Source organism: Zootoca vivipara, chromosome 2 (genome assembly GCF_963506605.1).
Source record: "Zootoca vivipara chromosome 2, rZooViv1.1, whole genome shotgun sequence".
NCBI lineage: Eukaryota > Metazoa > Chordata > Lepidosauria > Squamata > Lacertidae > Zootoca > Zootoca vivipara.
In genome coordinates, this window is record NC_083277.1 from 97,741,066 (window position 1) to 97,762,875 (window position 21,810).

General features: G+C 47.5%; 2 protein-coding genes across 3 annotated transcripts in view; one reads left to right on the forward strand and one right to left on the reverse strand.

Moving 5' to 3' along the window:
- The window catches only part of AATK (apoptosis associated tyrosine kinase), a 114,140-nt gene extending 101,199 nt beyond the window's left edge, over window positions 1-12,941 (reverse strand). Inside the window, exon 1 of the mRNA XM_060270906.1 lies at window positions 12,873-12,941. The gene's annotated coding sequence lies outside the window, so the exon portion shown is untranslated. The remainder of the gene's footprint in view (window positions 1-12,872) is intronic.
- On the forward strand, window positions 1,070-17,658 carry PVALEF (parvalbumin like EF-hand containing). 2 transcript variants are annotated; one of them, XM_035104142.2, is made up of 5 exons: window positions 1,070-2,214; window positions 11,987-12,102; window positions 13,292-13,427; window positions 15,678-15,793; window positions 16,887-17,658. In XM_035104142.2, exons 2-5 carry the CDS (start codon window positions 11,997-11,999, stop codon window positions 16,931-16,933), a joined length of 405 nt encoding a protein of 134 aa, XP_034960033.1. In that variant the 5' UTR covers window positions 1,070-2,214; window positions 11,987-11,996; the 3' UTR covers window positions 16,934-17,658. The 2 variants fall into 2 exon arrangements, with proteins under 2 accessions (XP_034960033.1, XP_060126894.1); XM_060270911.1 differs by lacking the exon at window positions 1,070-2,214 and having other exon boundaries at window positions 11,933-12,102.
- Window positions 17,659-21,810: the final 4,152 nt, after the last annotated feature.

Sequence of the window (21,810 nt, forward strand, 5' to 3'; positions counted from 1 at the left end):
GGGCTAAACATCTTATGCTGGCAAAACTCAAAGTGGCACATCAGTGTATTGAAACTACAGCGGCACAGATTTATAACAATGGCATACTAGTGTAAGTTCTGGCTTAGCAGTGGATAGGATGGGGCTGCCTGAGTCCTGATAACACCATCTAATAAGAACCCCCCAATATAACACATGGACTGCAAGAAGATCAAACCTATCCATCCTGAAGGAAATCAGCCCTGAGTGCTCACTGGAAGGACAGATCCTGAAGCTGAGGCTCCAATACTTTGGCCACCTCATGAGAAGAGAAGACTCCCTGGAAAAGACCCTGATGTTGGGAAAGATGGAGGGCACTAGGAGAAGGGAACGACAGAGGACGAGATGGTTGGACAGTGTTCTCGAAGCTACGAACATGAGTTTGACCAAACTGCGGGAGGCAGTGGAAGACAGGAGTGCCCGGCGTGCTTTGGTCCATGGAGTCACAAAGAGTCGGACACGACTAAACGACTAAACAACAACAACAATATAACACATCCCATCTTAGACGTGTTTCAGAGCTTGCGCTTCAACAGATCCAGGATGCAGCAGATCCCACTCTGCACGGTGGCTCGTGGTTATTGGACCAATTCATATATTTGCACTTCCTAGTTATAATGCTTACCTCCCCATTTCCAGAAGAAGCCTTACCCCATCTATGGGGCAATAGAACAGGGATGCAAGTGATACATGGGGCTTGGGAGGCTGCGAGCGGACACATGAAATGATTCATTGGCTACATACCATTCTTCAGGAAAAAAGAACTGTTTTGCCAGGATTGCATCACAGCTGCTTTGTCAATAGAATGGGCGTGACAGAGTGCAAGGCTAGGTTGGAGGAAGCACCTAGCCTGAATGGAATCTCTTGTCTCCTCTTGCATAAGAGGCTCTAGCCCTGACAATGCAGTGACAGTCTCTGGCCCTGGTGTGCTGACCTTCCCATGACCCTGCAACAAAATGCATATAAAGAAGCCTCCTTGTAGTGGACTGAAGGGAACTTGCAGAACAGGGAGGCTGCTGTTGCCAAAGGTGGTTTTAAGTGTAATGAGAGAGTTGACAATCTCTAGTGGAGTAATGGGCTTGGCAGGGATCAAGAGCACTTGGGGTGGCTTTCCATTTTTGCCCATGACTTTCTACTTTCTCTAAGACCCTGAGTACTGAAGCACCAGTTCACACATGTGTATTCATCTCTAAGTATATATCATCCATCACTCAATGATTTTGTCACTCGAAGGTAAATATGTGAATTGCCTCTGCCAAAAGATATTGCATCTATAAGCTCTGTGGGAGTTCTGTACGTAGCATCTGATATGCGGTGGGTGTTGAATGTACCTGTGAGAGAACTCTTTCAAGGTCTCACTGGGTGGGTGCGAGAGGAGGACAGAAAACATCACCTATGATCAGGCATCCCCAAACTTCGGCCCGCCAGATGTTTTGGACTACAATTCCCATCTTCCCCGACCACTGGTCCTGTTAGCTAGGGATCATGGGAGTTGTAGGCCAAAACATTTGGAGGGCTGCAGTTTGGGGATGCCTGCCTATGATCCTCCACCCCGACTCAGAAAACAAGAATGCAAGATAACCCTTTCTTAGACATTGCTCCTTCCATTTTTTAAAATGTTTGTTGCAGCTGTTTTTAACAAATTTCTGCTACTATACCTTATAAACTCACTGTTGTTTGGTGTAAGGTGGTGGAGGGCATCAAAGCACAGCAACAACAGGCTCCCCTGAGAGTGGTTTTTGTGGTGGTGGTGTGGTTTGCTCGTTTTGCCTCTTCACATTTAAAAAACAACAACATATTTTATTAATCTTTCAGATATATACAGGACCGTAAGATTCAACAAGGAAAACAATACCCCTTAGTCCCTTCTGTAGTAGCCAACAATGAGTGTATCAAGCATCTCTATACGTTTTAAATTTTGTTTGATACTTTATAGTGTTAGCCATGTTGAGAACATTCGGATGGAAAGATGGGGTATACATTCACTTACATAAATGGAAGTTGCTAATTCACTTAATGTGTTTCAAATTAAACTTGCTTTTGCTTTTATTTTCATCTGGGGGAAATGCCTCCCCACCCCCACCCCGAAAAGCTGGGGAGGACGAGCTGAGGAACAGCAACGGACAATATGGCAGAGCATGATCCTCGCCATCCCAGCCCATTTCATGGGAAAGGACTGGCTTCTGCTGCATAATGGTAAACTTGTTTGCTTGTTTATTTGTTTGTCTGGTGGGGAGCATACTCCGCAGATCTTTGCTTTGGCTAATATGATATCTGATGCCGAGCATCCAGTTGCCAGTGGCAATTGATAAGATCATGCAACCCCGGAAGATGCCCCATTGGCGTCTTGAAAGGGCCCAGGAGAATTGCAGGCTGCATCCCTGACAGGTGCATCTTGCCATAAATAGCAAAGCTGAGCGAAGGGACCTGGCCTTATAAAAGCCAGGGACATGGTTTTAGCTTTCCCAAAAGGAGCCTCCAAGACACAGCCTGAGGAAATTCTGTGGGAGGTAAGTGCTTGCTGTGGATATAGTCAATGCCTAGAGAGAGGCAAGCTAATGTATTAATATGGTAGTCAGAGGGAGGGTGCAGTTAGAGAAGAACTGCCAAGTTTATTCAAGAGCATTAAGAATCACACTCAGAAAATCCCTGTGATTAGTGAAAGAGGAAAGGGTGGAACTAGTGAACAATCCAGTTCTGAGAGCTAGAACAGTTCGAGAGCTTAGTAAACTGGTTAGGAATACTAGCTTTGTCAAAGGGATGTTCTACGAACCAAAAAGGCTATTGGTATTTAATCAGATCAGTGACCCTGGCTCACATGGAACGCCTGTGGTACACAGCATAGGTCGGGTGGCAATGGAAAACCAACGCATTGAAAAGCTAACATCCCATAGTATTTCAGGCAACAGGTGCTGAAACCACCGATTGAAAGTTGCAATAAAGGAATTGATGGTTGCATTGCTGTGGAAAGGATAGCCAAGTTAAAGGATAGCCAAGGCATACTGATGTTTGTTTGTTTGTTTGTTGAGGAGGGGATTTTGAAAAGCGGGGGCCAGTTGGCTCTTCCTGCTATACCCTGATTAATGGCGTACTGTAAATTAGGAGATGGCTCCTGGGTTGCTGTTCCTCTAGCATGAGAGCGGGATGCAACAGGCCATGGACCTTGGTGCAGTGTTATATAGATATTGTGGTTTGTTTTGCTCAGTTAAACCCCGACTGGGAAGCCAAGAACAAACTTTGGATTCAGATGAGAAACCACAATCCATAGTTTGGATGCAGTGCTAAGCCAGGGGTCATTCTCTGTTGCTGCAAAGCCATTAGCTATGGAATACCTGTAATATAAGCCATTAATGGTGGCTTACTGTGACCCGTAAACAAGGCCTGTGTGTGTGATGTTCTGACTACACCCACAGGCTCAGGACTGGAGATGGAACCACCTGCCAATTCCAGATCTCCGTTTCTCCTTTCCCCAGTCTTGGATTCAGTTCTCCACATTTCTACAGCAATCTGCAAATTTTATTTTTAAAAGTCCTCCTGAAAATCCTTCAACAATTTTGGGTGGATTTCTTCTGATTTGCATGCAGTTTTGACTAACCTACACATTTTTGCAGGCAATTTCTCCTACTACAAAGCATTTTTGTATGTTATTGTCACCAGTGTATTCACTTGTCTGCACATTTCTCTCCGATCTCATACCCTCCAACATTTATCCGATGAAAACAGGGACATCCTAAGGAAAAGTGGGACATTCTGGAAACGAATCAGAAACCGGGACGGCTTCTCTAAATCAGGAATGTCTCTGGAAAATAGGGACACTTGGAGGGTCTGCAATCTGTTGTTTTTTTCTTTTTCTTTTTTGTAAACATTGGTTGGGGAGCTGTATCACAAAATTCGAATAGGTTTCTGCTCTCCTTTGGTTTTGGAAAGTGCAAATCTGATAGATTTGGCTTTAAATGCAAACTGAATTGAATTACTCCCCCTTGCCTACTCAGAACTCCAATGCACCAGCCTGCTCTTGCTGCTACTACAACTTCTGTGCAGTTATTTGGTGCCAACAGTTTGCTAAGTGCAGCCTTTTAAATTAAGACATAGAATAAATTAAAGCTGGTGAGGGGGTGGGAAATGCAGTTTTATTTTTAAGGGGGGAAGACATTTAAATGCTGTCTCTGAAAGAACTTGGGGAGAGATGATTTGCAAAATGTCAGTGTTAGAAAAGTCCAACTCTCAAATGCTATCTGAAGAAGTGTGCATGCACACGAAAGCTCATACCAATGACAAACTTAGTTGGTCTCTAAGGTGCTGCTGGAAGGATTTTTTTTATTTTCTTTCGACTACATCAGACCAACACAGCTACCTACCTGTATCTCAAATGCTAGAGATAGTTAAGAAAATGTTTCATGAAGACAGAGGGTTCCAAAGATGCAAATAGACCAAGGGGCTGGTGGAACATCAAAGACACAAATACAGCAAGCCCCTTTTCTAGTTTAGACAAGAGGGCCTCCATATCATTGCACTTTTTGCAAACGACACTTGAGCCTGTAAATCCCAGAGGGGTAGTAAAATAAGAGGGTAGTCCAGACAAGTCTCCAACAGAGGTGAGAAAGTACAACATCTACAGAGGGTCTCTCAGCATCCGGGAGTATCCATGGGCAACATTATGGAATGACACCTTCCACAGTGCCAGTTGACTTGGCAGCCAGCACTAGTGAAGATATTTTTGTCCAAATACTGGGATCACACCAACATTCCCTTACCATGCCTTCACATGTCCAAATGGATTGCTTCACTATTCTGTTCTGTGAACAGCAAAACAGCCTCTGGGTTAGTTACCTCATATGAAAATGGCTGCTCTCCCTGAATGCTCAAAAGTCATGGGAGAAGAACTGCCTTGTCCTTTCCTAAATAAACTCTTGGCAGGCAGAGTCCGACAAAACACAGGGAGTCCATTGGGAAAGCTGAGTTATTTAGACTGTGTGTGTAATCTTAGAACTAGTTCACATCACAAGACGTTGCCTTGTGAATATAAGAGTCCCTTAGAGGAGGCAATGGAAGGGTCAAGATGAGCACAGGAGGGGGAGTGCTCCAGAAATAAACAAGTCTCCCACTACAGTAATATGGAAGAGTGGGTGTCACAATATATGTTATAGAACTTAAAGAGGAAAGTGGGGAGGACTAAGGTCTGGTCAGGACACGCCTTCAAGTTGTTGTCACCCAAGTGAGGTAAGGAAGCAGAAGATCTGGACGAGGTCTGAGGCCTACACAACTGGCTGCTAGGCAAGAATTGTCCAATTGCACACTTATGTGTGTTTCCTAGAAGTTCAGGCTCGTGAAGCACAATGCACTGCTTCCATAGCTTCAGGAAAGTACTACGTTTTGCTTTCAGCTGCATTCAGTTTCATCAGGAGAGTGCTAATACTGGAAAAGACGAGCTACGGCAGAGCCTGTTGAAGGACAATAGTACAGGCAACTGTTCGTTTGCTCTGCTAATCCCCAGTTATATCACTGTCATGGAGCACTGCATTTTTAGGGGATTGGGACAAGTTAGGCAATCTTTGCACGCAACAGGCTTCACACAGAGGCCCACCTCGGTGAGAAAGATCCTTAGGAAACAAAATGATCACATCAGGGTGTGGACACCTAAAGTGTCTTCACGTGTCAGCACATGAGTGATCTAGGCTTGCAACATTTCACCCCAATCTAGCCTGGTTGCCCTCTCAGGTTGCTGCCTTCTCACACCTGAAACCACACTGTATGAAAGTCTATTTCTCATCCAGCTAAGTACAGGAACCCTCTAACACACTGCTCCAATCCCGTTTTTCAAGATGCTTACAGCCAGCTCTAGCTCCATTTGTGTCCTAGCAGTATTTTAAAAATCCCCACAGTATTTCACCAAAAGTTGAATGATAGCTTTTACTTCGAAGAACTTGGTGGAATATATATGTAAAACCATTTCAACCCAATGAATTCCTAGGTCATATCTAACTCGGCGACCATTGAGGCCACGCTAGGAGTGCAAGGCAATTGGCAATTGGCGTTGGCATGGCTGATTTGCTTGCGGATGCATCCACCCAGAATATTAACTTCTCCTATGGGGTACAACAGAGTTCACTGTAGGTGTGAATTCGAAACGTGGCCTTGATTATACCTTTGCAGCATGGGTCAGCAAAGGCAACATTCTTCCTCTACATTGAACAGAACTTAGTGGGGAACTAACGTTAGTCTGCATATCTTTTACATGCTAGATCTTTCTAGACTGCAACTCCCATCTTCCCTGAGCTACTGGCATTCTGGCTGGGGCTGAAGGGAGTTGGAGCCCACGTTGGCTACCCTTGATCTAACTAGGGTTGCCAGACTCAATAGAGGACAGGACTTCTGTGCCTTTAATTGCCCTGCTCTCTTTTGAGTCTGGAAACCTTAAAGAGAAACCAGCAGACCGTTTGCTTGGAAATTAAACAAAGGGTCTGCTGGTTTCTCTTTAAGGTTTCCAGACTCAAAAGAGAGCAGGGCAATTAAAGGCACAGAAGTCCTGCCCTCTATTGAGTCTGGCAACCCTAGATCTAACCCAGAAAGGAACACTCAGTGTTTTTCCTAACACTTACAGCCTGGTTTATCTGATATGCTTTCATGTATACCAAGTGATTCTGGGATAGTGTGGCCAACTGGGAGCTCGTGACAGGGGCGTAGCCAGGATGAAAATCAGGGGGGGCAAGGGGCGGGGAGCAAGGGGCGGGGCCAAGGGGCGGGGCCAAGGGGCGGGGGCGGGACCACATCGGAGCAGCCCGAAATTGGGCTGCTCCGACTCCCTCCTCCCCCTCCGCGATAGGAAGGGACGAGGGGGAGCCAGGATCAGCCCGAAATCGGGCTGCTCCGACTCCCTCCTCCCCCTCCACGATCGGGCTGCTCCGACTCCCTCCTCCCCCTCCGCGATCGGAAGGGACGAGGGGGAGCCAGGATCAGCCCGAAATCGGGCTGCTCCGACTCCCTCCTCCCCCTCCGCGATAGGAAGGGACGAGGGGGAGCCAGGATCAGCCCGAAATCGGGCTGCTCCGACTCCCTCCTCCCCCTCCACGATCGGAAGGGGCGAGGGGGAGCCAGGATCAGCCCGAAATTGGGCTGCTCCGACTCCCTTCTCCCCCTCCGCGATCGGAAGGGACGAGGGGGAGCCAGGATCAGCCCGAAATCGGGCTGCTCCGACTCCCTCCTCCCCCTCCGCGATAGGAAGGGACGAGGGGGAGCCAGGATCAGCCCGAAATCGGGCTGCTCCGACTCCCTCCTCCCCCTCCGCGATCGGAAGGGGCGAGGGGGAGCCAGGATCAGCCCGAAATCGGGCTGCTCCGACTCCCTCCTCCCCCTCCGCGATAGGAAGGGACGAGGGGGAGCCAGAATCAGCCCGAAATCGGGCTGCTCCGACTCCCTCCTCCCCCTCTGCAATCGCTGGGGCAGGTGGAGGGAAAGCCCCAGAGCCGCGCAAAGCGGTTGCCTGGCTTTCCCTCCGCCCGCCCCACAGCCAGCCGGCTAGAAGGGACCTCTCCCTTCTCCCTTGCTGGCTGTGGGGCGGAGGGAGGGAAAGCCAGCCAAACGCTTTGCGCGGTTCTGGGGCTTTCCCGCCGCCCGCCCCACAGCCAGCCAGGGAGAAGGGAGACGGCACCGGGCGGGCAGTGGGGCAGGCTGGCCAGTGGCCCTGCTTCTAGGGGGGGGGCAATTGCCCCCTCCTGCCCCCCCTGCCTACGCCCATGGCTCGTGAGCTGCATGCAATTTTATCTGCCCTCTGGAGAACCTGCCAGAGACGTGCCAGAATGCTCCCCCCCCATCCCAGTTTCAGCTGGAAGAAGAATGGGGGGGGAGGGAGAGAGAGAAGGGATTGCCTTTCTGCCTAGGCCTGGTTTCCTATCATGCGATGCAAATGTTGCTCTTATAAGCTCCTGCATGACACCAGCCCACATTCCGCATAATCTCATGTCAACACTTCCACAGTCTACAGACAAACCTCACTCATCGTTTCCTAATGGAGAAATGACCACACCCTCAGGATTGGGCCCTCGGGTTCCCTTTCTCCTTGCTACTGAGAGTGGGAGCCGGCCTTGTCTTTCATCTCCTTTAAAAAAAAAAAAGTACCACCAGCCTCCTTTTTGATCCACTCATGTTCCTTTGTAATCCAGCATTTTGCAGTGGCGTTTTGTTGTTGCTGTTAAATGAAGTGTACACTGCAGAGTTTGGGAAGTGAGGGTGACTCACCCAGGAGTTAAGCTCGTCTAGCAGACGCTTGGCTGCCAGCGAGGGGGAAAGAGCCAAAGAGGCTGAGCCCAGTCCGTTTGATTGGCAAGATGAGCAGCTAGCTCAGTGCAACAGGATTTACTGGAATTTGAAATCTGCCTGTGGTTTTAGCAGGCAATTGAAAGCTTCCTTCCCTTGGATTAAACGGGAGATAATCTCGGTAAATAGCATGACTCCACCATGTGGGGCTGAATCCAACCACACACGCATGACTATATCACCCAAGATTCACCTCTGTGAAGGCAAACAGTTCCAGAGATGAAGCGAAGATGCTATACGCCCCTCTTCCTACACGGCAGAATGAACCAGTAGACCAGTGATGGGCAACCTTTTGAGCTTGGTGTGTCAAAATTCGCCAAAAAAATCGAGCATAACTCGGGTGGTGTGTCACTTCGAGAAAAAAAGCATAATTTCGTGATATTTATAGTTTAAATAACAAAGAAGTATAATTGTAATATATAACTGTATTTAATAAACCAAAAACTAATTATTTAATCAAACCAAACCCCAAACCCCTTATTTATCACAAAGTGCCCAGAGTTGTTGAGCTTTCTGGGGGGAGCTGCTGACCAAAGTTTTGGAGGTTTTTTGGGGGGTGCTTTGCTTTTTGGGGGGGTGCCCCGAAGCTGCTGTGCTTTTGGGGGGGGGGAAGAGAACATAAATGAATGACAAATAATACCTTCGCTGGAACTAACACGCAGCACCAACATAGTCTGCCAAAGCGCCCAAAAAACCAGCACAGAACAGGTAAAAAAACGAACGCCGTTACACCCAATCATAGTCTGCCAAAGCGCCAGAAAAACCAGCACAGAAAGGGTTAAAAACCAATCTCTGGCTACCAGCAACAACAACAACAACAACAACAACAACAACAACAACAAAGGATCCTGGTTTTAACAGCGGAGACAAGCTGTAGGAGGAGTGGGAGAACAAATGGGGGGGCAACAACAGCATGAATGGGCCGATGGGGCGCATGCCAGCAGTGAGGGCTCTGCGTGTCACATCTGACACACGTGTCATAGGTTCGCCATCACTGCAGTAGACACAGTGGCTTGCCTTAGTGGTGGAGGAGCAGTTCTGAATGAGTTCCTAAAAATGTTGTCTAGCACAAGCCACGGGGCAATTAATGACAGTCCTTAATCATCCCTGGCATATGCTTGTCCAGACTTTCCATCAAAGCTGACAATGAGAGAAATCACTCAACTCCTCTAAAATGATGCATTCAGTTGCCTATTTGTTCTTCCACAGAAGCAGCTTTTCCTGAATATTCTACAGAATATCCCTGCAGCTGCAAATTAATCCGGAGCCTCTTTCCCCTTCTCTGTGTGGCAGTTAATAACATCTCTCTTTTAACAATCATGCAATCTACATATGCTCCATTGTCCCTATTTACCAGGGAAAGTACTGGGGTGTTTTTGGGGGGCGAGTTGCATCGTTCCCTAGTAAATTTATGATCTCTTCAGCCTTGGGTGGATTTGGGGTGTGTGTGCCCTTTTAAAAAGCTAGCTAGTGTGTACATTATTAAAGTTTTGATTCTTCAGGGTTCAGCCCCTCTCTCACAGAATCTAGGAGGAGGAAATTTAATATAAAACAACTCATGGCACCTCCCTCAGCTGACCTTAAGAATTTTGTGGCCTAAGGACAAAATGGCGCCTCCCACACCCCATGTACGAAAGTCAAAGAAGCAGGCAGTTGACAAATACTTCAGCACGGGTGAGGAGACAGAGTAAGGGCAGTAAACGTAAAGGTACCCCTGACCATTAGGTCCAGTCGTGACCGACTCTGGGGTTGCGGCGCTCATCTCGCGTTTGGCTGAGGGAGCCGGCGTACAGCTTCCAGGTCATGTGGCCAGCATGACTAAGCTGCTTCTGGCGAACCAGAGCAACACACGAAAACACCGTTTACCTTCCCGCCAGAGCGGTACCTATTTATCTACTTGCACTTTGACGTGCTTTCAAACTGCTAGGTTGTCAGGAGAAGGGACCGAGCAACAGGAGCTCACCCTGTTGCGGGGATTCGAACTGTTGACCTTCTGATCGGCAAGCCCTAGGCTCTGTGGTTTAACAGTCTAGCTTAATCCCACGCTCCACCTACAGCACCTGCTGCCTGAGGCAGTAGCCTTACTCTGCCAAATGACAGGGCTGGCCCTGTCTCTCTCAGTCACAGGGTGGCTGTGTGTTCTATATCTGAGTTCTATATCTGAAGGGCTGTCCCATCCGAATCCAATTCAAAGATAAAGAAGAGAGAGCAAGATAAAACTGGACTGCAGGCTGAGCAAGCACATAGGTCACCCATCCCAGTCTTCACGTCTATAGTGACAGATATTGTGCTTCTATTTAAATTGTGGTGTTTATTCCTAGCTTTGGACCTTTATCAGTTCATCAGATTTTGGTGATGCGTTTTCCTTTTTCAGTGATGCGCAGGTGTACATCCTTCCTTAGCTGTAGGGTGGTCCTGGCGGTACTTAACCCAAAGTATGAGTGTAATTGGTTCCAGAAGTCCGTACTTAACCTGAAGCGTACTTAACCTGAAGCGAACTTTCCCATTGAAAGTAATGGAAAGTGGATTAATCCGTTCCAGACGGGTCCGCAGAGTACTCAACCTGAAGCGTACTTAACCCAAAGTATGAGTGTAATTGGTTCCAGAAGTCCGTACTTAACCTGAAGCGTACTTAACCTGAAGCGAACTTTCCCATTGAAAGTAATGGAAAGTGGATTAATCCGTTCTAGACGGGTCCCCGGAGTACTTAAACTGAAAGTACTCAAACCAAAGCGTACTTAAACCGAGGTATGATTGGACGTACCTTTAGTTGGTTCCATTGTATGATTGAACATCCTAAAAAGTATCCTTAAGTTTTATGTTGTTGTGTTTTTGTTTTTGTTTTAATTAAAAAAAAAACACTTTATGATAGCTTTACTGGTTAACTTGTTCCAGAAGCTAATGCAACACAGACTTCCATGGAGTAAATAAAAATAGCATATAGAGAAGAGCAAAGGAAGCAGCCTTATTCTGAGTAGGACAATGGGGCCATCCAGCTCAGGACTGCAATTGGCAACGACTCTCCAGAGTTTCAGACAGAAGACTCTCCCAGTCCTACTCAGATATGGCGTGTTTTGGAACCTGGGACTTTCTGCAGGCAAAGCAGATGCTCTGCCACTGAGCCATGGCCCTTCCTCGAGGGAAAGACCAAGGAAGAGTACAAGACACCAGTGGAAGCGGCAGTACAAGTCACAAAGCGCCTAGTTTAACTGTCTCACCCGCCATGAGGAGGAGTCGTCACTCTGGCCCTCAGTTCCCTCGCCCCACCTGCAATAATGCTGACTTACCTTGCAGGGTTATTGCAATGAACGGCAACTCAGTAATGCACATGAAGTGCTTTGAACATTTGACAGCACAAGTATTAAGCATGATCATCTTATAGGGCTGTCGTAAGGATTGCAGAGATCTTTATGTGAAGCACTTTCCTTCCACACTGGAATGTGCTTCATAAACACTGCTTTGAAGCAGTTCCTAAGATTCACCTGCTGCTTTTGAGTTGCAAGGATTTGTTTGGCTTCTTCCTCTTCTTTATCCCCCCACCTTCTTCTCTGCAGAGAAGTTGTTTGGAGGAGGTTGTGATGAGTCAAGGGGGAACGCTCAAGTCGTGTGCGATACAACTGCATCATCTTACATCCACACTCCATTTCTTTTGTAGCAACAACGTTATGGCGGACGATTTTACTTGCCAAGTCAAGAAGATGGCCTTAGCCATGGGGGCATCCCTGACTGACAAGGATATTGACCTGCTGCCTTCAGACATGAGGCATCATGGTAAGGAACAGATAATGCGTGCAAGCCAAGGTGCATCTCTGCAACAGATGTTTCGATTAGCTCATCTGGAGCAACAAGCACTCCTTAGTCCGTTACACTGACCTTCAAACACACAACCCGAAAGTTGCATACAGTCCCTCCCCAGAATTTTCTGTGGTTTCCCCCCCAATTATTTCAAAAAGTATTTACTGACTGTTCCCATAGGCCAGGCATAGGCAACCTTGGCTCTCCAGATGTTTTGGAACTACAACTCCCATGATCCCTAGCTAACAGGGCCAGTGGTCAGGGATCATGGGAGTTGTAGTTCCAAAACATCTGGAGAGCCAAGGTTGCCTATGCCTGCCATAGGCCACCCAATGTGATAATATTTTTAAAAATACAGTGGTACCTCGCAAGACGAATGCCCTGCAAGACTAATTTTTCGCAAGACGAATGCGTCTTGCGATCTGATGGTGACTTGCAAGACGAATTCATTTTGCGAAAAATTCGTCTTGTGAATCACAGTTTCCCATAGGAATGCATTGAAATTTAATTAATGCTTTCCTATGGGCAAAAATTTTTCCCAATGCATTCCTATGGGAAACCACGATTTGCAAGACGAATTTTCCGCAAAACCAATTGACTCGCGGAACGAATTAAATTCGTCTTGCGAGGCACCACAGTATTGTGTGTACATAGACCTCTCTCGTAGGTACCTCACTGTGATGCTGAATGGCTTTTGTAACCCTCCAGATCCCCAAAATGTGTCTCTTTTAATTGGCCACACCCACCTTTTCACTTCAGCCATGCCCACCTTGACACGTGATCCTCAGAGGTCAGTGGAGCCTTTGGCCTGAAAAAGATTAGAATAACACTCCTCACAAACCTGAACTCAAAGGGTGGACAACAGATTAATGAGTATAACAGGGGGTTAACTAATCTACAAGAGATCATCATTAATATGAACCATACTTCTAAATAAATGTAAATCTTGGGTTCATTGTCCAAAGGTTATTTTCCTTCTGTTTGCTCCTGGCTCAAGCTGCCACCCAAGAAAACCTGGGGCCCCATTTTGGAGGTCTGGGTAGCTGCGCCTTGTATGGGAAGTCAGAGCTTGCTCACCTCACTTCTGTAAAGTCCTTCAGCCCCCCAAATCCACCTCACCGTAACAAAGCAGTTTTTGAATTAAAAGCCACCCAATCTGTTGCAGCTTCATTCAACTACACCAAGTTCTTTGACTATATGCGGAAGTTTCTGACATCAGACGAACGGGAGATACACTTGCGAAAGGCCTTCCAAGTGCTTGACAAGGACGGGAGCGGATTCATTGAGTGGAATGAAATAAAGTAAGATACCTCTGCTGTGAAGTGTTGCAAGTGCCAGGAGGAGTCAACATGGGATGACACCCAACATTGGTCAAACCGAAAGTATATTGAAATCGATGTGCTTAACTTCATTGATTTCAATGGATCTACTCTGTGTATGACAAGCATTGGGTATCACCCATTCATTCTTCTTACAACACAGAAGAATTTCTACATACACAGAATTTTTGGAAGGTTACTTAATCTCTATGGAGTACCATTTTCAGACTCGAAGCTAAAAAGGATCTCTCGTAGCTGGGCTTGCCTGATACCTTTAATAATTGTTGGTTTGGGAACCAAATGCCCCTCAGAGTTGCCAGGATTAGGGCTGGGCAATACCTGGTTTTCAACATTGTGATCTACCACCAGGTAAACATCAAAATATACCAGAATATCACAATGTCTGAAATAAGGATGGAGCTATGTAGAGGCATTGGCTGGCTGCACAGTTTCCCCCACATTGTGATTTTTGTATAGCACATGCACACACACACACACACACACATAATGATTGGTGATATATTGCCAGGTCAAAAAATATGAAACCAGTATCACAATACAGGCTTCAAACCAGTTTTGAACGATATATTGCCCAGCCTTGGCCAGGATATACCGTATATTCCAGCGTATAACACAACTGGGCGTATAAGATGACCCCCAACTTTTCCAGTTAAAATATAGTGTTTGGGATATACTCGCCGTATAAGAAATACGACCTGGCGTATAAGACGACCCCCGACTTTTGAGAGGATTTTCCTGGGTTAAAAAGTAGTCTTATACACTGATGAGACCCAGCACTGAAAAAATACATATTTGTGACCAATGCTTTCCCATAGGTTACACTCCCTTTGGCACACTTTTGGGTGTCATATTACCCTCCCTATGGCAACCCACCTGCTGCTTGTCTGTCAGTTTTCTCGGACTCAAGAGGGCCAGTTCTGTTCAGTTGGGACTGGGATATGTTACCCTGCCAATCCCCACCCCATGTGTTTGGATGACAAAGCGCAGGAGAGCCCCGCCTGAAATCATTATTGCAGAAAACGTTTGGCCTTGCAACTCTTATCATCCTGGCATGTCAGGAGGCACTGCCGAAACCCACTCCTATCTATAATAATGACGAACTCTGTTCTCTATTAGGGACCCAGGTGGCGCTGTGGGCTAAACCACTGAGCCTAGGGCTTGCTGATCAGAAGGTCGGCGGTTTGAATCCCTGTGACAGGGTGAGCTCCCGTTGCTTGGTCCCAGCTCCTGCCAACCTAGCAGTTCGAAAGCACATCAATATGCAAGTAGATAAATAGGAATCACTATAGTGGGAAGGTAAACGGCGTTTCCATGTGCTGCTCTGGTTTGCCAGAAGCAGCTTTGTCATGCTGGCCACATGACCTGGAAGCTATACGCCGGCTCCCTCGGCCAATAATGCGAGATGAGCGCGCAACCCGAGTCGGTCACGACTGGACCTAATGGTCAGGGGTCCCTTTACCTTTACCTGTTCTCTATTGCACTTGATAACCTTGGCTAAGACGATTAAGACACATCCTGCCTGCTTAACTATAGGCATCCGGGTCTGTCAGCAATTCAGCTTCCCCCCTCCCCTTTCATTTCTTGCTGCAATCCTGTATCCCAAAGCAGGAGAAAGGAGCTGTCCCAGAAGAGCAGATGTTTCTGGGGAAATATGCTGTGTCTCCGCTACATGAGATGTGCAAAAACAAGCCTATTGGATAGCCTGGAACAGGAACAGGGGAACCTGTGGCCGAACAACTGGCATTGGGACAACAGCTCACATCATCCCTTACCATTAGTTATGGGGCTGATGGAGCCCCAAGTTCCCCATCCCTGAGCTAGAATATCCTGCAAAACAAGAAGCTCTAATTCAGGCATCCCCAAACTGAGCTAGAATATCCTGCAAAACAAGAAGCTCTAATTCAGGCACCCCCAAACTGCGGCCCTCCAGATGTTTTGGCCTACAACTCCCATGATCCCTAGCTAACAGGACCAGTGGTCAGGGAAGATGGGGATTGTAGTCCAAAACATCTGGAGGGCCGAAGTTTGGGGATGGATGCCTGCTCTAATTCATAGAATCTTAGAATTGTAGCCCTCGGAGGGGTCACAAGGGTCATCTGGTGCAACCCCCTGTGATGCATTTGTGGTACTGGCTGTGCTACTGGCTGAAGAGTAATCGCAGAACCACAGTCTTCCACTTTCTGAGGCTCAGCTTTTCCCTCCTGCCCTTAGGTACATCTTACAAACTGTGCCCAGCAATATGCCAGTGGTGCCCTTATCCGATGAAGAGGCTGAAGCCATTATCCAAGCAGCTGACACGGATGGGGACGGCCGGATTGATTTTGAAGGTGGGCAGAGACTGCATCATGGCAGTATCTCTGGGGGTATACAGCACTGGGGGCTCAGAAGCAGAGGACGCCTAGTCCTATTTAGAACTGGGTGGGTCTACCCTTCCCAGTTCCCTGTATCCCATACTGTAAGGGGAAAGGCATGTAAGTCTAAGCAAATGCAAAATGCGGCAGAAGAGCTCCTGCTGAGATTCGATCGCCACATCCAGGGCTGACATCACTAGAACCAGGTACTCAGAAGATAATCGTGGCAAAGTTATGCAAACTGCCAGGGAATGTACTGATGAGACAAGCGGCCCTGGAACAGGTGGGCAGTGAGAAGCTTAGAAATAGGCAGTGTTAATTTTGGAATTGCCTTTTGTTGATTGTTGCGTAGTGCCCTGTTTTGTATTTGTTTTGTTTCTAAAACTAATAAAGCATTTTTTAAAAAGAGAGAGAAGCCTAGACATAGGTTGTGGCCACTTTTGATGGGCACTTTGGTAATACAGGCCAAATACATTGCCTGTCTCCCAGCCATTACCCCCGAATCCCCTATGCTAGCCTTTTTGCATCTCCTAGGCTAGGGCTTACCCACACTTACCGGTACCTTTTACCCTGCTCTTTCTTTAGTGCTCAGTGCTTTAGTGCTCAGTGTCAATTCAGGTTTTCCAGGGATTGATATTTGCTCCGATTGAGCTTTAAAGAGCAGGTTTTTGCAGGGAAAGCTCCAGAGCAAAAAAGGGGGTGGAGAGGGAGATGCTCAGACATGGAGCTTTAAATAGCAGACCATGCCTGGAAAGAGAGGAAGAAAGGTAAGCAGAGATAAATGAGCCCCTAGTCTGAGTTTTCCCTCAAGTGATGTCTGCTCACCAACATTGAAAAAGTTAATCAATCAATTCAATTTATATCCTGCCCTTTCTCCCAGAGGAGCCCAGGGCATTAACAATATTTAGCTGCTCATGCAGTTGGACTCTGTCTGTAGAACTGGTGGTGGCCCCCAAACTTATGAACTGGCTTATTAATACTTTTTTATGGTTAACGAATAACTGCCTTAAATGCAGCCCCCACACCAGACACCAAACCTACCTACTTCATCTGCCTGTTTCTATTGCAGAGTTTTCTGATATGGTCACAAAGGAAAAGGTTCCAAAGAAAAAGTAGAAGAGACCAAGAAGAACGGCCTTCCATTTCCCTACGCAAGAATGCTGTGCTGGGGGTGGGACGATGGAACTTACCTGTCTATGATCATGTTGCTCTTTTTGAAAGATCTCTCCCTATTATTAATATTTTCGCAGGATGCAGTGGGTGAGTCGGTAGGTGGGGGAATCTGCAGCTTGCTGTGAGGGCATGCTGAGAGAGGCCCTGGTAGCGCCTCTCTCTCCAAAATGCTACCCATCCCTTGAATAGGTTTCTTTCCAGACCCAGGCTACCTGCCCTAGAGCGATTTAATCTCACCTGGTCCGCAAGTGGCAGACTCCAACTATGGTGACAGGGCGAGACCGGCTCTCCAAACTCTTAAGGGTGATTATGGCTAAGAGCCACGCACTTCCTCCTTTGTCACAAGCCATCCTTTGGTCTGTGTTCATCAAATTTAGCTTTGGCCTAGCTGCTCCCCACTTTGCCTGGTAATAGACTGGCTGCTTTTGGTGGAGAAAGGAGAACGGTTTGCCTGCGTTTTTGGACAACAGGACTGAAATCGAACCGGAAATGCTTGCACATGTTTCGCAGCCTGCCCAACTCCTGACGTGATATTTTCTCTCCCTGGCCTGTCCTCTGGACTTTCCTGTTAGCCTTCTAGTTAGGAACTGTTAAGAGCCTAGGGTTTTGCTCCAAAGGAAAATGCTACTTTCGTCCTCTCCTGTCCAAGGCAAATAAAAGCCTTCTGTTTTAGCTCAGCGGCTACTGCATCCTCCTTTCTTGACTCTTTTTCACCCTCATTTGGGTCTTGGGGGTGGGAGGTGGGTACAGGAAGGAAAGCTAGTGGCAGATCTGCAAAGCCCCACAAACTGGGTCTTTGTCTTGTGAGGAAGGGTCCTCCTTCCCTGGGCAAATAGCAGTAGGCTGCAACATCAGCTTGCTGCTGCCCACACTGCTGAACCCAAGCGCTTTTTATGTGCCAACTGGGCTAGGATTTCCTCCCAAAGTCACATTCTCACTTCCAGTGGTGTCTAAATTGAGGCTTGTTGGGGTGGAAGGCAGAGAGGCCTACAAGAGCAGGCCTCAGGTTCCTCCCTGCTGAGGGCAACACCGAGACTAAGAAAAAGAAAGCAGACTGCCATTGGCATAGCAGCGGAGGGCTGGTTGTACGTAAGAAGGCAGGCAGGTGGGGCGCTGGCTGCACTTAGCTGGGCACTGCCCCATTGGCCCTAATGGACCAGCCCTCCGCTGCTAACTTAGATCATAGAAGATCATAGAATCATAGAGTTGGACGAGACCACAAGGGCCATCCAATCCAACCCCCTGCCAAGCAGGAAACACCATCAAAGCATTCCTGACATATGCCTGTCAAGCCTCTGCTAAAAGACCTCCAAAGGAGGAGACTCCACCACCCTCCTTGGTAGCAAATTCCACTGCTGAACAGCTCTTACTGTCAGGAAGTTCTTCCTAATGTTTAGGTGGAATCTTCTTTCTTGTAGTTTGAATCCATTGCTCCGTGTCCAGAGGGATCTTCCTCAGGACGGATGAGAGAAATGCGTGTATGTGTTACATTCACTCTCCCTTGCCTGCTCTGATGTCATTATCACAACCCACCCCAATGAACATGCCTTTAAGCTGCATATTAGATGCAAGGACATATTAGAGTCTGGCCCTAAAGAGTTTGATTTTCACCCTCCTTAACCTTGAGCAGTGCCTATTGTAGCTGCACGGGTTGTAGAACCTTAGCAGCAGAGCTTTCCACACTTTTCATGTCGGTGATGCACTTTAGACACACGCATCATTTCGTGACACAGTCATTCAGTTTTACTAGCAAACCGGAGGTTAAACTAACCCCTTTCCAGCCCCCGGAAGGAGCATCGGGAACTGTTTGTACGACATACCTACTGTACATGCTGCAGCCAACACACTAACGTGTTGTGACACAGTGTTTGGAAAGCTCTGCCTTACATGTTCATACCCCAGGAGGTGCTCCCTGGCTGCTGGGAAGGATCTGAGGACTGCAGAGCAGCGGTGGCAGAGCCAAAGAGTGCCCCTACGTCACCAGAGTGCATCTCAACAGCCATGTGCTCAGAAGAGGGCTAGTTTTTAGCACATGGCCTGAGAGAGGCTGGTTCTGGGTGAGGAGGTTCTGCTCTCTCAACTTAGGCAGGGATTCCTCTTTTCTGCCTACAGGCTCTTAGCAAGCTGAAGTAAAGATGATAAAAATCTGCTTGCTTTGAAGAAAAAAGAAAAGGCAAATGAACAAGAGACAATAGATCGCCCATGTGCACTTGAAGCCTCCTCCAGCACAGCCAAATGGAGAGCTCAGCTTGTTGAGGTTAAGAGAATAGTGCCATCTGGTGGCACCTGTGATGCAGGCGGCTTTTAACACATCCTCCAAAGGTGAAAATCACATGATTGTCGGCAAAGCAGGGCCAGGCCTGCCATTTGGCAGAGTGAGGCAATACAGTACAGCTCAAGTGGCAGATGCTGTGGGCTGTAGCCACCACTGCTTGGCAAGACAGAGCTGTGCATGCCACATAATAATAATAATAATAATAATAATAATAATAATAATAATAATAATAATAATGTATTTATTTATACCCCGCCCATCTGGCTGGGTTTCCCCAGCCACTCTGGGTGGCTTCCAACCGAATATTAAAAACAGTACAGCATCAAACATTAAAAACAGGGCTGCCTTCAGTTGTCTTCTAAAAGTAAAATAGTTGCTTATTGCCTTGACATCTGCTGGGAGGGCGGTCCACAGGGCGGGTGCCACTACCGAGAAGGCCCTCTGTCTGGTTTGCCACATATCTCCATAAGTACCCTGCAGAGAACAATTTCCTAACGCTAGTAAGGTAAAGGTAAAGGGACCCCTGACCATTAGGTCCAGTCGTGACCGACTCTGGGGTTGCGCGCTCATCTCGCGTTATTGACTGAGGGAGCCGGCATATAGCTTCCAGGTCATGTGGCCAGCATGACAAAGCCACTTCTAGTGAACCAGAGCAGCACATGGAAACGCCGTTTACCTTCCCGCTGTAGCGGTTCCTATTTATCTACTTGCATTTTGACGTGCTTTCGAACTGCTAGGTTGGCAGGAGCTGGGACCGAGCAACGGGAGCTCACCCCGTCACAGGGATTCGAACCGCTGACCTTCTGATCAGCAAGCCCTAGGCTCAGTGGTTTAACCCACAGCGCCACCTGGGTCCTGAAATAAAAAGTACTGAAATAAAATTCAGGTGCCAGCCCAGCCAGCTTCTGTACATGGTATTTTTTTTGGGGGGGCATGTTGTCCTTTGCCTCAGGTAGCAAAATGTATTGGGTGGCAAAGTCACCACAAGTTGAACATTTTCAGAGGAATTTTTTTTTATAGCATGGTGACAGGCCCCTGTGAATTCTCATTCACAGACCGGAGTCATTAACTCCTATTCATACCTGGGAAATCTACACAAAGGGCCATGAACCTTCAGTCTTGGTCTTGAGAGGATTCAAAAGGCCATGGTTGATTTCCACTGCAGCATACAACATCCATGTTAAAGGATTTGTGGGGTGGGGTAAGAGAATAATCATGCTAACTGGTTCCAAGAAAGGATGGACATGACAGACAAGTTGCTATGCTCCCATAGGGATGTTTCAAGGGGTCTGAGAAATCTATTTGTCTCTTCTCGTGGAGCTTATAACCTTAGCAAGAGAAACACTGGACAGAGTAAATCTGCCTTCTGGAATTGACCAGAAATGACAGTGCCACTGGAGCAGCCCCCTTGCTTTCAGCCATCTGAAGCTTCGCATATACATTGTTTGTTGCCATGGAAATGTGCTACCATAAAGACGATTGAAAATAGCAAACATTTCATTAAGAACCATCACTTTGAATAACGCATCTGAATTCAGAAGATGCAAAGATGTTAGAATTCAATAAACAGTTTCATATACAGTGATGTTTTGACCTGAATTCGATGTCAAGCTACGGCTCTAAATCGCGTTAGAAAATATTGCAAAGCTCAGACATATAATGTTCCTACTGGCTACTAATGCTAGCCTCATCTCAAGCTCCATTGCAACTGTAGGGCTCGGGCCACTCTCCAAGATAAACCCTGCATAATCAAGTTATATAATGCAGCTGTATTATTTGTGTCCGAAAGGGGCATTGGCCTAGAAATTAGCTAACTGCAAAGATCAAACGTTGCAGAGAGAGAATCAGAGGATTAGTACAAGGGTAAATGCCTGCACAAAATGGCAGCACTCCCCACCTTTCTGCACATTCCTACTGAATAGTGTGTGCAGTGCTTTTACTAGTTGCCAGAGTTCTGGTTTGCAAGGTTCATCCCCGCAAATTCAAAAGTACCCCGAAGCCAGCAAGTGGACCAGCCATGCTGACTGAGGATGAAGTGAATTAGAGTCCTACAACATCCAGAGGACCACAGGTGCTCCATCTTTGCACTAACTCAGCACAGATTCATGCAAAAAAGGTAGCATGACCAACACATGAAGGTAATCTGGATTAGCTGGTAGCTTGGTATTGTTGTCTCTGGGAGCAGTGGCGGAGCTTCATGCTCCGGCACCGGGGGCGGGGCTGGTGCCCGTTCTGGGGGAGGGGCGCCTCCCAGGGGCATGGCGCACCTCCCGGAGGTCCGTGGCCCGTGTTCCGGGGGCGTGGCACGCCTTCCAGAGGGGTGTGACATGCGTTCCGGGGGCGGGGCGGGCGCCCGCGATGGTACCCTTGGAGCCCGCCGCTCGGGGTGGCCCGCCCCCACCGCCCCTATCTTCCTACGCCCCTGTCTGGGAGTGGTAGATCAAGGATGACTTTCTGAGCAACAGCGTACCAGCTTCGTATAGGTGCATGCATGCAGTCACACTTCTTCCAAAGAGCAGGAACGGGCAGTGTGGCCTCACACTTA

What these genes read in the sequence shown, in the direction of transcription:
- PVALEF (XM_035104142.2), top strand. Translation starts at nt 11,997, where the DNA reads ATGGCGGACGATTTTACTTGCCAAGTCAAGAAGATGGCCTTAGCCATG. An exon ending in TTCAGACATGAGGCATCATG is followed by an intron (nt 12,103 to 13,291) that starts GTAAGGAACAGA and finishes AATCTGTTGCAG; the next exon opens with CTTCATTCAACTACACCAAG. An exon ending in CGGCCGGATTGATTTTGAAG is followed by an intron (nt 15,794 to 16,886) that starts GTGGGCAGAGAC and finishes TTTCTATTGCAG; the next exon opens with AGTTTTCTGATATGGTCACA.